Genomic DNA, 17057 nt, shown 5'->3' on the forward strand with positions numbered 1-17057 from the left:
CTAATCAGATATGGTCATCATTTCCCTTACGTTGTTTCGGAAAATTTTCATTCTTTATCCAAAGAAGGATAAGACCTTGACATGTAATTCTGTTGCTTCAAACATTTGTCAGAATTCAATAATTGCTGTAAACAACTTGTAATCAACTTCAAAGTACTCTGCCAAAGACCTTCATCTCACAGATAAAAATGAGCATCTTCAAACATATACAAATGTCCATATGTACACTAATGTGAACCAGCTTAGCATTACTGAAACGCTTAATCAATATCAAGTGCAAAAAAACAGTAGTGGCTCTTGCTGTTGGTTCCATAAATGGAGTCTAATTTTACAGCTCCATAAAACACCCTCCTCGCCAGAGCATGAGCTGAACAATTTATGTGCCGAAGTTAATCACCAGGAATGCTCTGAAGACTGTAACCATCTTGGTTTCAGACTCATATCATAGGGTGGATTTTTATTGCATGTGCCTGTACATGCGAAGCATTATATTTTAATGTGTAATGCATTTACAGTTTTGGTATTTATGTGTGTTTTTATGCCTCTTATAAGATTTGGGAATAATGAGGAGTATCATTATCATGGTATTTTTGGGGTTATGGCCAAAATGTTTGAAAAGTACTGGTACATACATTTAAACACTTTTATAAAACAAATAATTATTAATGTTATTATAAGTGCGGTAATCAAGTGCAGTATTGTGAATTGTTATAAAATAATACAGTTATGCCAACCATCTAGAATTGTACTATTGTTTAACATGAAACCGGTAACCGTGTCCACCCTGGACGATATATCTGATGCAGCATGAGGACAATATAACAGCTGCATCAGTAGGAATAAATCATTTAATTGGGTGATTCTGATGAATGTTTGATTCACTTCAGGTGTTGTCTGTCACCATTAGACACAGCCAGTGCTTTGCAAGACACCAGTGACAGGGTTTGAATTTTGACTCCAGCAAAAGTATTATTTTCCTTTAGTTAGAGTTAAAGTAGCATTAAGGCATGTGTCTGTTCTTCTTAAACTTGAAGAAAATGAATGCATATGAGGGCAAGCCAGATCCTTGACCTCCCCTGCCATGTTCCTCACTGTAGCCAGTTATGAATAATCTACTCCACTCATGTGCTTAGCAATTAGTTAAAGATAAGGCCTTTCAAATTAAAATGGCGGTAAGATTACATCATTTTGAAATTGCTTGGTGGGGACACAAATCTGGTTTCAATCAGAGGTCTGAGGAAGTCAGCGAGGCATTCCCTTCACACCTCTGCATCAGGGACTTGCTGCTAAAACTCTGCCTGACATGTTTTATAAAAGCAGCATTATGTACAGTTTCACAGCAGGGAGGAAGCATCTCAAATCTGTTACTGCGAACAGAGGAAGTGATTTCACAAGCACTGACCCATTCATTTTCTTGGGGAAAATGGTAGCTTTGTCCTGCAGTGACGCGCACTCACATAGATGACTCGTAGTAATTCTCAGCAGCAGCTTCACGAGCGTCTACTGTAGAAGATCTAAGACAGACATAGTGTGCACACACAGATGCACACACAAACCTGTCAGTGATTTCTGCAGCAGCCACAACTCCAGTTTTCCCAAATGAGGATCCGTGGTGCCTTTCTGTGTGGATACTCCACAGATGTACCTACTGTATAAAAGAATCCAGTGAGAAGTCAGTGCCCCTAAAAAGTCAGAGACTGTCCCTGTTACTAAAGAATGTTCCATGCGTGGTTACATGCAAGCAGAAGCAGGAGAAGAGAGTTAAAGATATACAGACCTTGTGTGTGCGTGCATGCGTGTGTGCGTGTGTGTGTGTGTGTTAAAAGCTAAAGCTAAGCAGAACAGAAGCAGTGGAGATGAGGACAACATCTGTGCCGTTAGTTTGATGCAGAGTACTTGAGAGTGACTTCTAAGTTTGGAGTTGTGTCAACATTTTGACTGATGTTCCGCCAACGATATGTGATATTATATAGCTTTAAAAATACTTTTTGATGTAATGTGTTAATAAATGAGTCCGTATCCAGCATGTGATTGTAGCAAACTATATTTTTACTGCACAATGAATCATTGAGTATGATGAAGGATTAGCAGTCTAATTTGTATAGTCTCTGGCATGTGTGAATTCCATGAAATACACCAGTAGAAGCCAAAGGAAATATCTGTGTAATCTTCACACGTGGTGTCTTTGCAACAATGATGCAAGAAGCAGGTTTTGAATTAGTGCATGATGAGCATATTAATTAAACTGGCCAGACTGACATCTTTAACAGGCCATCATGGCAAGCACATGTTAGCCGGTTTCTTCAGAACTTTTCTGACATGGAAACTGCATGGAGATAAATGACTCCTGCAATCAAGATATGTTCAAATCAAAGTCCAAACACTAACTTTTCGTATATACCATGTCATTGTAAATAAGGAGGCTTCTTCCGTCGTACTTTCTCTTAAGGTTTTACTATCATGCACCAGTGTCATGATGATGGTGTGAACTTAAGATGAGCCCTGCTTATATTGTCAGGAGAGATTGTATAGGAGCAATACTTTCCTCGTCAGATCTTATTCAAATATGATACAACTAGTCGAGTATGAGTGTCTAAAAGTGCAATCAGCCTAATGGATAACAGGCTTCTGTTAGCAGCAGTGGAGATGAGTAATGCTGTCAGGCTAGAAACGCTACAAAAGCAAAGATTATTGAGTTTGGTCTTGGGAATTTGTCAGTACATATAAGCCTTGACACTATGCAGAAAAGTGGCTATTTCAATTTATTGTGCATCACGTCAGCAAAAAAATAAATTCAGTCATAGATAGTAATGTGTTGTCTTGTTCTTAAAATGTCCATAAGAAGACCTTTGTTACTGCTAATTGACAAAATGGAGGCTTTGTTACAACCTTGTTGTCTTGGAAATTTTGTTGTTTTGTATTTAGTATTTTTTACTTCTGTTAGAAAAGCTCCAGGCATCAAACATCTTTTTAGTAGCAACAGCATAAAAGTCCTCAAGTCTCTTATTCTGCTGACTTGCCTTCTTCCACAACATAATTTTCCCCTCTCACTCAAAGGGCTGCTCAGCAATCAAATTCAAAACCCTAATTACTGTAATTGGTAGATGCAAATTAACAGCAATTGGACTTGACTAGGGTTATAAATCCACATCTCAGAAGCTGCCGAACTTCTGGCAATTCAGAGTGGACCACCGTAGGCCGGGGTGCTTAACTTACTAAGTAATTGCAAGTTTCATGAATCATAATGCTTATGAATTCCCCCTCGGCACACAAACAGGCCCAGTGGGACTCCACTTTAAGCCACTGGGAGTCATGGTAAACTGATTGAGAAGCCAATGTGAAGCTTTGGCCTCTCCACAACAGAAATACCATGGAGAGTTGCTGGGTGCTAATGGTGTTTGGCTAATGACATTTCAAGCCACAGGGAAAGAACATCAAAACCCCATTTTCTTTTTTTAGAATGTAAGTATCTATGTTGGTTTCACACAACACTCCTTTTGGATGTTACTTTAGCGTTTGGAAAAGTGGTTACATTTATTTCAATGGCACAGCTAGCTTGTTTTTTCGTGTTTCCGAGGCATTTGTTCTTTCAGTTCAACTATAAATTAGTTGGGCTCTGCTCAAAACAAAAGAACATGAACATGAACACTCATGACTCGTAAAAATAGTACAAAGTACCACTTTGTACAGATCTATTTAGCTTGACTTGGTCAAATGAAGTCTGAGATCTCAACGAAATTTCTACTCAGTATGTATGTTTAACACAGAGAGCAGTAGCAGAGGGCCTCAGCTCTCTTTGACACATACTTACAGGAACAAACACACACATACACATTTACATCCACTTCTGCCCCTGTTGAACGTGTAAGTAGACATATATTACATGTGATTGTTGAGGAAATGAAGTGAAAAACAGGTCTGGGGTTGTGGGTTCAGGTTGCGGGTTTCAGAGTGACGAGATCCAGGAGCCAGCGGCACTTGGTATTACCCCGGTGCTTCCTGCCCCACTGGCCTGGGCCAGGGGATGTGGAGGGTGTGGTTGAGTGGGGGAGGTGGGAGGCCATTGAAAGGCAAGTGCCATGAGACACCCTGCCCCACAGGATCCTCTCGGCAAGAGGCTTTATTACAGCCCACGGCTCCCACACTCTTACCATCAAGCCCTGAACCTCAACCAGATCCCACTGTGGTTTGTTTTACAACCTTGAACCACTGTTAGCCTTCAAAACCTCAGCATGGTAATCAGGCTCTCACAAGATTCCACTTTCGCTCTTTTTCAACAAACGTTTTTTTCTTATTTACTCAATGGCTCTGTCTCAATAACACAAACTATATTTTCTTTTTCTTTTTACAAATCATTCTCTCCTATCATGCAAGTTTTATATTCCAAGTCTGCATGTTATTTCAACACAGCTGTGTGCAGCAGCAAAGTAAATCCCTTACTGGTTACACCTAATACCACCGTGGCAAGGACCAGCTGTGTGAGTCTGCATGAGCTTATTTGTTGTTTATCTTAATTAGCTAATTATTAACTTATTATTAACTGATGTGTTATTTGTGTGCCCAGAGGGTTCCTCCTCAAATCCGATGACCACTTCACCAAACAATCCCAAATCTGCAACAGGTTAAATACTCAGTCTTCCTTACAAGTCAGTCTCATACCACAAATCATGACTGATGCTCTGCCCAGCACATGCATAGACCCAAAGATTCCTGAACAGAAGAACATAAAGTGCAATTAATTGCCTATTTGCAAATTTGTCTGTCCATCTTCCAGAGGAATTGGTCACATGATAAGCCTTTTTCTCCATGATGACGTTCTAGTGAATCTCTCTTTCCAAGTTTTGCATTTTAGATACATAACATTGCCATGTCTTCACTATTTTGTGTGTTTTCCACTTGAGGAACTTGGGGCTTGAATTAGATGGAGTCTTTTACTTCGGGCCATAATAATATTGGATTGGAGCCCTCATATTTCAGCGCTGATGCAAAATCAGCCCAGTGGCTTTTCAGACTCAAATTGGATTTAAATTGTGTCAGAAGAGGGAGAGATGTTTTTTACAATAATAGCCGTCAATGCCATGAAACAGAGCATTTTTTGCTGCAGAGCTTTTGATCCATTTTTATAAATAGCAGAATTTTGTCATAAAAAAATAATGTTTCTGTGGTCTTTTCCTGCAATTAAAATAAGTTTGGCTCAGGAACAAGGGGAAAACTAAGTACTTGTGTTTGAGGAGAATTTCTCTCCCTCTTCAAACTCCAATCCAGGCCTCCCCCACCACCGCCTAGCCTTCCTCAGCCGAGAAGGCATGTCATCATGTACCATGTCACCACATGATAGTGGCAGGCAGATGTCTAGTAATGGCAGACCCAGAGACTCAGCAGAAGGGTGTGTTCCACCTGCCTTGCTCTGTATTTTATTTATTTTTTTCTATTTCAATGAATATGGTTGGCAGAGTGAGTGACATGCTTTCCCTTGGTATTTTCTGATTCCTCTAGGCCAAGCAGTGTGGTCTTTACATGACCAATCAGATACGTCAAACCACCAGTGTTTTCCCCCACATGTACAACAAGAAAATCTGGCTTCAATTATTATTGCACCCCAAAGGGAACTTCCAAAATTCCTCCCTTCCTCATTTGTCAAAAATGAAGCTCTCGTTTCCTGTGATTGGCTGAAATATGTCTTTTGATATTAAATCACACTGGTTTCCACTGGCTGCATGACCAAGACAAATGTTTATCATATTTATTTATGTCATTGGAGATGACCCTGCTGCTCAGCAATGCAGCGACTTGGCTGCAGACTCCCATGTAATGTTGATTATGAGTAAGAGAGTCTCCTAAATAAGCTGAAGTTAAGAGATAATTTGGAAAGCATATGAGGTAACTGTGGTTTGTTTAATGTGAAAAATACAGTTTGGGGTTGGGGAGGGTGATGGAGGTACTGTTACAAAAGCCCTAATGAATCTAGACTGACACATCCCACCCAAAACTTACAGGGCTCTAAGTTTGATTTATATTATACTCTGTTGATAAATGTGGTTCCAAATGTTGATTAAGGATCTGTTTCACTTGTTTGTATGTCAACAAATCCAGTTATGCACCTCTGATCTCCCATTGCCATTGTTTTTGTACTTGGTGCTTATTGTCATAACATCACGCTCTGGTAGAGGCCTTTCCAGTGTGGCTACGGAGGGGAAACGCTATATGAAAATTACCATTGACGTTGCAGAAACAAATAAAACTACTCATGCTGCCACTACATCTGTAGCCATTTTAAGCCCTTATTTATACCATTTAAGCTCTCATTTGAACTCACCAGCACAAATAAACATATCATAATGAACCAAAAGCCCTGATGTCATATGCAGATGTTGAATTTTGATTATTCCTGTTGCCTTGTTAATTTGTCAGGATCTTGTCTCTCACCGGCAAAATAGATGACATCATTTTTTCTTGGCACTGATGGGACAGTTTTACTCACTTGACTGTAGAAGTTCAGAGACAGCGCTGCCCACTCCTGACTTATCTCTACATCTTTTTTTACCATAGTTCAGTTTGTGTATTCTGTAGAAGTCCTGTGTTTCTGAAGACAGAAATAGAAAAAAGAGAGTCCGTAAGATTCCCACTCTCTACTACACTACTGTGTTATGAAGCCAGGGCCTTAAGCTTTGTTTACTGGCAATGATAAGATGGCATGAATCAGAACTTTATAAAAGGCAAATTATTTCACCTGAGGCCTGTTTGTCATAAATCCTCTTGTAAGAATTGTGTGGCACTAAACCACTGAGCAGGCAAAAGGAAGAATGAAGTCAATAGTTGTTGGGGCCCACTGCCAAGACCTTTTTACTGGCACTCTACAGACTACCTAGTTTACTCCTTGGGTCATGTGCTTTATTGTAAATGAGTACATTAAGTACACCCTGATCCATTGTGACCCCTGCAAGAACTAATTATTAATTTATACATGTACATGAACTTATGCTTGTTGAATGTAACGACACTACACCCTGCAATGTGTTGTGAACAAGGTACACTTTCCCAAAGTCTCAGCCTGACCTGGTCTTTCTAGGATTATTAGCATGCTACATGATTTTTATTGACCCAATCAAATAGCCTTTTCCCTCTCTTCCCTCCAGACGTGCACTGAACCTTGGCATCCTGCGTGATCCAGGTTCAGAGGTGGAGGACCGTCAGTACCAGGTCGATCTCCAGTCCATCACCATTGGAACAGCTCATTGGGAGCAACTTAAGCCAGAGAAGGAGGGAATAAAAGGTGGTGTATCAGCAGAGAGTGAGAGGAACTCGCAGAACCCAGCCCTGGAGTGGAACATGGCCAGCAGGTTAGGAGACACTAAAGCACCTACACAAGTCATCTGTTAACTGTCAACAATGTTAACTGCCCAGTGCATAAGAGGCCGTGAGCATAGGAAATGAATGAAAGCTGAAATAATACATTTAACTAGCTAGATATTTTTCTCAAAACTTCGAAGATCCAAGAATGGCCTTAATAATAATTGATTATTAACATAATCAGTAGAATACTTTCATTGGCATTTTTGTTAAACTGTTGTTTTGACTCCATTATCAAAATGCTCAATGGTATCCTTTTGTTTCGCAGCATTTTGGGGGGTAAAACGTGCATTATTTCATTATTTTTAGCCGCAGCTGCATGACTCAACACTGAAGTGGCAGTTGGTTGGTCCACAACTTTTGATCCAGAATGAAATATCTTAGCATAAATTCAATGAACATTTTGCACAGACATTCATGGTTTCCAGAAGATAATTACTAATGACTTTGGTAATCCCCTGACTTCTTGTCGTAACATTACCAGCAGGTCAGATAGTTCACCTATCCAAGGAAATATCTCAACATTTTCAAAATGGATTTGTACAAACAATTGATGTGCAAACCACAGACACATATATGGCTCCTTTATTATTTTTTTAAGTTGACTTTGGACATGTTCAAGATTTTTATTATTATTACAACTTGAGAAGCTTCGTCTTGACTGTCCTAACTCGACATTTGCCAAATTCACACGTATTTCTTGTGCTCAACCAGGTAATATCCTAGCTTATGAACATAGTCTATATCAGTCAGATCTCAGGATCTTGAGTTGCAGTTTACGCTACCTGCTCCTGCTGTTCCTGCTAGCATAGCCTCGGCTCAACGTCTTTTCCACCTAGCATCACTCTGCTTTAACTTAACAATTATATTTAGTCCACAATATATTCTTACACTTAGAGCATCACATCTCAGCCATCGAATCTCAGGATCCTGAGATGACAGGTAGGCTGGCTACCTACTCCTGCAAGCATCACTTTTCACCTTCCTTAGCCTTGTATCTAAGCTAGCAAAACATCATGCCATCTGTGCCGTGTGACTGTGCCTCTCTTCAGAAAGCTAATAAAAAGATTACTGACCTTAAGGAGGACATCCTTATGGTCGTGTGGATGTCCATGGACAATTATATACATGGACATCCACATAACCCGGTTATGGTGCAAGAAGAAGTTTTAAGAAGAAAAAGAAGAAGAAGACGCAGTAGATGGTGGTAATGCAGCTTGATGTTGGTTGCTACCTGCCAATAAACCAAACAAAGAAGAAGCAGGAGGACATCCGGCGGCTTTCGGATGAACTGTGCAATAGAGACTCTGTTTGAAAAGCAGAACAAAATACTCCAGCCAAAGATCCCTGACACAGTTCTCTGGGACCTGTCCCAGGCTTTCATCCTTCTCTACTCCAAACCACCAGTCCTCTTGGGCTGAGGTTGTAGTCCGCATGCGTAAGAGGGGATCTGGTGGGGCTGTTTCACCACCTCAACTTAATCTTTCCAACCGCTTCACTGCCTTGTCTGATGCATCTCTGGCACATCCAGCAGATTAGCCTGCGACACTTGATCTCCCCTCTCAGGATCACTCTTCAAAACTTGTGTAATACAGCGATTGACGGGTAAATCGACTCAGCGGAGGCTGTTCTCAAACGCTCTGGATCTCTTCCCTGTCCTGAGCTGGGAGAGAATACTTCATCCAAGTCTGGAGTCATTCCCTCCTCACAACGCTCACCTGCACAGTCACCACTTCCTCAGTCAATGGCTTTCACACACAACGTGGTGGCGGATCGGGTTGTGTCCTGCCCTGAGAACCCACAGGTGGTTTCTACTTGCCCCCTCTTCTCCACACAAACACTTATAGTGGCGATTCCATAATTAGGAAAGTCTACTTCTTTAATGCAGTCACTTATTGCATCCCTAGAGCCACAGTCGCAGTCATCCTTAAAGAGCTCCCGAGGCTATCGTGCTCACTCACATCATTCTTAACCCGAGTTATAGTTCAAGTGGGAACCAACAAACACGGCTTTCAAACGATTTCAATCACCTTTTTAACTTCCTGAAGACTTGCGGTAAATCTGTCTTTATATCTGGTCCTATGCCCACACTGGACCATGGAGTTGAGCCATACTCAGTCTCAAAAGCTGGCTCCAGTCCGCTTGCTTAGCGAACATTCTTGGCTTTGCTGACAATTTCAATCTGTTGTGGGAGCGCTCTACCTTCTTCATAAAGGATCCATGGGTAGCCGAAAGTGAGCAGCTAATTTGCAGCATGTTGTACATTCTGCTGCGCGAGACTGGATTTTTACTCTCCAGACCCACCCCCTGGAAACGACTTCCTCGTGTGTGGTACCTCGGAGTACTGCACCCACTAGCTCCCCCTATGGGCCGTATTAACCATCAATTAAGCAATATAAACAGCCTATGAAAAATATTACATTTCATATAACCACTGATTTATGCATGCAAAACAAACATACAAATATCCTGAATGAAGGTTGCACTTCTGACTCCCCTCAACTGGTGTACAGTATTCAATTCAATTCAATTTTATTTGTATAGCGCCAAATCATAATATGCATTATCACAAGGCATCATTAACTGGAAGGAACATCTAGTCCAGTGGTCATCAACCTTTTCGAGCCCAAGATCACATTTTAATTCTCAGTGTAAGCCGAGATCTACCACCCTGATATCTTCCAAAAAAAATGCTTAGGAGGGTCATATTTATTATTTTTGTAATTTTGGTTAAAGGCTCAATATAAAAGCATAAATATACACAAGGAAGGGCAGTTATGCAACTTTATCTATTCAATGCAGAATATTCACATTAATATCAATTCATATTTACAGCATCTGTCCAATGCAGAATATTTAGCTTCAGTTCAACAATAAGTTCTGCAGAGGAGCTGCTACTGCAGGACAATGTTTTTTACATAGGCTTTGCCTTGAATATGGCCACAAATATGACATTTCCTTGTATAAAAGTAGTCCTGTGTACTCAAATAAATACTAGTACTATACAGTATGAAGCCATGCATCATCTGCTCCTGCAAATATTTCACAATAAACCCCCTTTTTTTTAAATCAAAAGAATGGATTTGGTCAACAGAAAAGCTGGAGTGCTTTTATTTTGAAGCGCATACAGAAAGCATTGCAACCATTTATTTTTGTGACATAAATTCAACAGATAAACATCAAAATGCTGCTGCTTGAGTTTTTTAACAAAAAAAATGTAGGTCTCATATCACACCAATCTATTTCTATATATTTCTTTTATATTTCTAGTTATTACTGCTGATGTCCTTTTGCTGCTTTAATATTGCAAATTTCCCCATTGCGGGACTAATAAAGGACTTCTTATTCCTATCCCTTCACTGGTTGCCAGTTAAATTCAGGATTGTTTTTAAGAATCATTCAACAACTTTCAAAGCTAAATGTGGGCTGGCCCCTAGTTACATTACGAAGCTGTTGACTTCTTACACTCTTGGTCGCAAATTGAGATCGGCTAGCCTGTCCTTAATAGCTGTCCCTAGGTCAAGGCTGGCTACTCCGTCAGGGCCCCAAGGCTCTGGAACTCTCTGCCTGACGAGATTAGGCTCGCCAACTCACTACCTGTCTTTAAATCACTGCTGAAAACATACTTTTATAGGAACGAATTTTAAATCTCTGATTTGTAACCCTGGTGCCACTGTGTTGTTTTAATTCCCTTTCTTCCTTTTATCTTCCTTTTATTTCAACTATATTTTATATAGTTTCTTAAATGGGACAGCTTTTGACTGTTTCCTATGACAGTAGGGGTTCAGTTTAAAAAAGTCATAGAGGTAATGATGTCTGATCTACTGAGCGGGCCACATGGCTAGAGGTTTCTTCCAGTTAATGAGGGAGTTTTTTCTCTTCACAGTTGCCAAAGTGCTTGCTCATTGTGGGAACATTTGGGCTCCTCTATAATATTTATTATAGTAAAATAAATATTATGGTCTCGATTAATATATGATTTGGCGCTTAAAATTGAGGTGAATATGTCCCTGATATCCACTCACCTTTTTTATTTTTTTATTTTGTGAAGCACTTTATAACCTTGTTTAGATAAGTGCTATACAAATAAAGTTGTTATTATTGTTATTATTTCCATCCATTATCTACTCCGCTTATCCTTTGAGTATCACAGGCAACTGTAGCCAAACCCAGCTAACATTGGGCGAGAAGCGGGGTACACCCAGGACAGGCCGCCATACCATCACATGGCCAACATACTGAGAAAAACAACCATCTAATTCACACCTTCAGACTTAGTTGACAATTAATACCTGCATTTCTTAATTGGGAGTAAGCAGCAGGCACAAGAAGAACATGCAAAGTCCACACAGAAAGGCGTTTGTCAGCTGGCAGTTACAAACCTAGAGCTTTCTTGTTGTGAGGCAACCACTGCACCACCATGCCACCCTGAATGGAGTTTTATGACCTTGAATCTCATTCCTTATTGTAAATCATTACACCCTTTGGCAGGTGCTGTTTGTGTGATCTGCTGTGAATGTCTCATGATTCATCTCATCAGTCTTAATGTGAGAGCAGCATGTTGTTATTGAGTTAGCTCCCTATCATGGAGCCATCATGTACAGTGGTAATTACAAACCCTGTCATTTTTTTTATAGACTCAGGAGCTAAAACATGCATGAGTGTAACAGCCTGTTTGGCCCCACAACCTTTTTTTCCCACTCGTGTTTTAAGAGGGAACAGGCCCAAAACTCACAGAATCACAGGCAACGAGTCCAGATTTGTTCCCTGTCAACTAAAAATAAGCCTTGTGGAAGAGTTCAGTACAGAATCAACACGGGCCTGATTGAGACTGAGAGCTCACAGGTCATCACAGCTTAGTGAGGCTGACTGTGATACTCACACCTTTCACACAAACACAGACACACCCAGGTACACTGTAATACACATGCACACAAACCCTCATTCATTTTCATTATGAAAACTATTTTCTTTCCTCCTTTCAACACTTATATACATACTCCTATATGCACACAAATCTGTTCATGCACGTACACAAACACACATACTCACTGAATATTTGGAGCTCTGCCAGGAAAACACAGACTGCTGTTGGTGAAACTAATGCTGAGCCCTCTTCTCTCAGACTGCAATAAGATCCTTTATTGTGACAACCACTCAGGATTTATTTAAAGGAGACCCATTCTTACAGTTTCTTCTTCCTGCTTTGGGGTCTAGCTACTGTGTGCTTTTAACAACATTGGACATTGCTTGTCTAAGCAATGTCCACAAACATTAAAAAATGTCAGCCAACCTGTTCATGGTCTAAAAAGATGCATGGTAAAAGTGATTATGCATTAAAGCCAAACATGTTTGGTACTTTGAGTGAATGGAACAGAGCTTTTAGACTGGTTTATGTGTTCCACACATTATTGCTATGTGCTGCTGATAATAGCAATAACTAATAATTTCTTAAATCAAATTGTTTATTTCTCATTTTAGATTGTGCTTTCAGCCAAAATAAGTCAGAGTAAGCAAGTAAGTAGAGCTGTAGTGTTTTACCATTAGTCTGTGCTTATTTCAGTCTCCCCAATAGTTTTGACCAACTTAAAAATCTCATTGTTATGCTCTTCTTGACCTGTTAAAAAGCCCTTTTAAGTAGCAGACTTGGACCAATGTTAGCCTTCTACTCTCTTACTATACTGAGTCTGACAAGGCTGACTTAAGGCTGGCTTATTTGACCAAAGGGCTACTGAGGCTTGAACCACATTTGTTCTTTCTTGCTGTCATCATGTCTCTGTCAATGAATACACGGCTGCCTGGGCCCAGTGCCAAAGCCAGATTGTCTGAAAGGGCAATGAGGTGAGATTCTGGGCTCACACGTTGGGCTCCAGAAGATGCTAAATGCCTTTTCAGAAGGCCCAGCTTTCTTAAGTATGTATGGATTTGTACTCAGAACTTGATTATCTGATAACCTAAAAGGTAACTTAGCATTTACTTTTCTACTCGAAGGATTTAACACTACTGCTTTCACAGTGACTTTTTATAACTGCATCTATTAATCAGATGTTTTTTCTGAGGATCGCATCAAATTTTGTCTGTTGAAATGTCCACCGAATTCTTATTCCAACCCAACATAGATCTTTTTTTTTAGGGTTTCCTCTCATTTGTTTACATTTTTATATCCAAATATGTTAAACTCACACCAGTAAGCAGTCTCTGTTTGGTCGTGCTGGGAAAGTCAAAGTTGCTGCTGTCATTAAGGTTTGTGAATTTCCCTCCACACTCAGTTTTAGCTTCCAAACAAATCATTCAAGGTGGCTGTGGTTGCCTCTCTCCATGCTGTGGCAGGAACAGCAATGGAGGCCCTGTTGGAAAACAGGCTTTGCTGTACTACTGTGTGCGGCATGGTATACCCCAGCCACAGTCACCACCCAATCTAGTCACGACTGAGCATGTGATTTAGAAAGTTCAAAGTTCACAGCTTTGCTTGTCTGCTACAATAACCAGCAGTATACACCTCCTTGGTTGCAATTAGTTTTGACACGCACCACTTCCAAGTTTGCACCTTTCCCTCATTCCCTACATCGATATCCTCATCCCACCCACCTCTGTCCAGCTTTAGAATTGAGGCATGTTCACTTTGCAGTTTTTGGGGGGTCAGTTCCAGTAGTTGCGGATCCACAGTGGCCTCAGTTGGCTTCCTGAGGTTTTGGGAGGAAATTCCAGCACCATGGATCCACTGACAGGATCTGTCCTCGTCACAGTGTGTAGTTGCCGGCAAGGAAACACCCTGTGTCAGGGAGCTGTGAACTCTCCCATCTCCCCTCCTGTCAGCCACCCTGTGCTGGCCTCTCTCTTTTTGTCCATGCCACTGATATCTCCAGACACTGTCCATACTGTTTAATTTTGCATGTAAGAGAAATGTTTTTTTTCCATCTGTTTTGTCCACACCCGTTCGAAGGTGCACGCATTCATAGGCACACTGAATCCAGTCAGAGGACCCAATGTTATTTGTAAACCGAGACTTGCACCTCATAGCTTTGCTGGTGAATGATAGCACCTGTCCACTGTAACGGGACACTCGTTGTTTCAATCCCTGTCTGAGGGGAGATTAGCCAACACCAATTGGCCTCACAGATCATTTGACCTCTGAATTAGGCCTCTCTCTAGCTCTTAATGTAAAGAAATGTGTCAGAAAAGAATCCCTTAAGGGCACTGGTAATGCACATTTGTGTAGCAGAAGTGAATATGATATTGGATCTGGTTAAGTACTGTACTCTAGGCCACCTAGAAACAGGGCTTTTTATAATCCCGGCCAACTATAAATATTGGAAGCCGTACCCCTTGATTGTTTTAATAGCAGCAGATGTGGCAATTAACACCACCTTATAAAGCCCACTTGTGTATTTGTTTTACTGCTAACAAATGTTCCCACAAATATGACCTGATTGTGGGAATGAACATTAGTGAAATGGAGAGAGTTGATGTGAGAAGTTCTCAGTTTGATCTTGTGTATACAATTTAGGGGTGTTCTCAATTGAAACTTGTCAAATAATGTCTCACTCTCCCTTTAAAACCATATTCAAGCATGCAACTAAGATGTGTTAGACCAGAACTTTAAAAAAGACCAAAAATATTTCACAGGTCAGATCTGCAAAATCAATTTTGAAGTCTTGTATTTTGAGTTCAGCTTGTCATCCCACCGGTTTTATTTTGAAAAGCCACATCAAGTTTGAAATGTCTGCCTGTCAGCTAAAGGCATAACAATAGCTCAGTTGTGAGCATTTTGTGGTTTTGACTGTATTGTGTTGACTTGTAGATCTTAGACAGCTGGGACAGTTTTACAAAGATTTTACAACTGGTAACCATAACAGGTTATTAGTAAATAATGTGTGGTCCCTTATGGTTACTGTTTATTGCTGTTTAATGTTCAAATTACTTCAACACCAAGTGATACATATTTTAACTTTAAAATGTGTCCATCGAGTTGCTGTAAGGTAAATTATAATTAGGCCTACTATATATCTCCAACTGGAGAGCCGTTGTTTGTTATTATATTATGTTCTCCATATGTTGAAAATGGTCCCGTAGTTTTTTCTTAGATTTCAGAGAAAACTAGTAGCAACATACTACTTATGGAACTTGCCTGACGCACTATCAGTTAACAGTTTAATCCGGTTTGTATCTGTGGACAGTATTCGGAGGCACCAGGAGCGCCGGGCCATCCTGACGCCAATCCTGACTGACTTTTCTGTTCGAGTGACAGCAGCTCCAGCCATCATCTTCAGCAAGAGTCTCTCTCCAGACAGCGGAACGACAGAGGTCAGTTTTGACAAAGCTTTTTATGATTTCAGCAATACAGCGTTCTCTTAAAAGTATTCAAAGTAATTTTAGAATAGAATTTATCTGTACTGTGGCAAAATTAATAATAGAGGGTCCAGCGGAGAAAAGATTCACGTAGTCCCACAAAGAGGTTGTATATCCCCCCCCCCCCCCTGCTTTGTAGAGGTTGGTTCACTACTTTCACTGACATCTTGTGCCCTTTGACCATGACCTGTTACAGTCATGATTACAACCATTACTCTCACAATCCATTGATCATATGAAAATAGACATAGATTATGTCAGATGTCAGAAGTATTTACGTTTTGCCTCAGAACATACAGTAACATACTCATTAAGAATCCTTCAGCCAGTCTGCCATGTAATGGAGGCTTTTGACCCACAGAGTTCAAACCTTTCTGCTTATACAGCTGATGTTTTCTGGCACAGCTGCCTGAGACTTCCTGTCTTTTTGATGCTTTGTCCGACCACGCTAACGTGCCCCTTGACAATGCATAACAGCTAATCCATAGTTTATACTGACACACACAAACGCACACAAGCAGTTTTGTCTCAATGACTTCAGAGGACATTACAGTGACGTATTTATGTTATGGGGACATGCTTTCTGTCCCAATAAGACCACATCGATACCCATAATGTGATGTAGGTCCCCACAAAATCAGTATTTCCTACATTGCACAATCACACACACATGTGTTGTTGTTCTTCTATCTACGTGAAGACACTGACTTTAAACATTAAATGCTTAATCCTAGACTTTACACTCACCCTAATCTAAACATTAAAAAGGAGTCCTAAACTCAAACATGTCCTTACAAACACAGCCATACAAGACATGAGACACCAGCCAGTAACTATACACAGTGACAACACAAACAAAACAGGACTTAATATTGTAGATGAATTACATTTTCTGTCATACTCATTTTTAGCTAAATGTATATGATATCTTCATAAAATGACCAATGTATTAATAATAAATTATGTTGTCTATTATCTACTTTTACAATTTACATTTTACAATACTGAAATCTGCAATACTATGACTGACAATGCACTCAATTTGTTTCAGTAATCTAAATGAGAGAAAAAGCTAATTGTATTATTAATGTTGCAGAGGATACTGAATAAAATATTATAAGTCCCTTTATGCTTTTAAACAGTAGGTCTGAATAAACAATGTTTACACAGCAGTTGCCAATACCATTGTGTGTAGTTACTGTAGATGTGGCTTGTGTGTGGTTCAACCCAAAGTGTTAGTGAGTGATATCCTGTTGGATGTAGCCTCCAGGCAGAAGTTTAAACTGCTGGCTGTGGGTGTGTGTTTGGGGGGGAAGAGGGACAGAGTTGAAAGAGGGAACAACTGAGCTAAATGTAAC

General features: G+C 40.2%; 1 protein-coding gene across 1 annotated transcript in view; it reads left to right on the plus strand.

Moving 5' to 3' along the window:
• The window catches only part of LOC117776523 (vacuolar protein sorting-associated protein 13B-like), a 312145-nt gene that overhangs the window by 193440 nt on the left and 101648 nt on the right, over nucleotides 1–17057 (plus strand). Inside the window, 2 exon segments of the mRNA XM_034610493.1 lie at nucleotides 7137–7340; nucleotides 15528–15654. Coding sequence (XP_034466384.1) covers nucleotides 7137–7340; nucleotides 15528–15654 — 331 coding nt within the window.

The sequence above is a fragment of the Hippoglossus hippoglossus genome, chromosome 16, assembly GCF_009819705.1.
Source record: "Hippoglossus hippoglossus isolate fHipHip1 chromosome 16, fHipHip1.pri, whole genome shotgun sequence".
Taxonomy (NCBI): domain Eukaryota; kingdom Metazoa; phylum Chordata; class Actinopteri; order Pleuronectiformes; family Pleuronectidae; genus Hippoglossus; species Hippoglossus hippoglossus.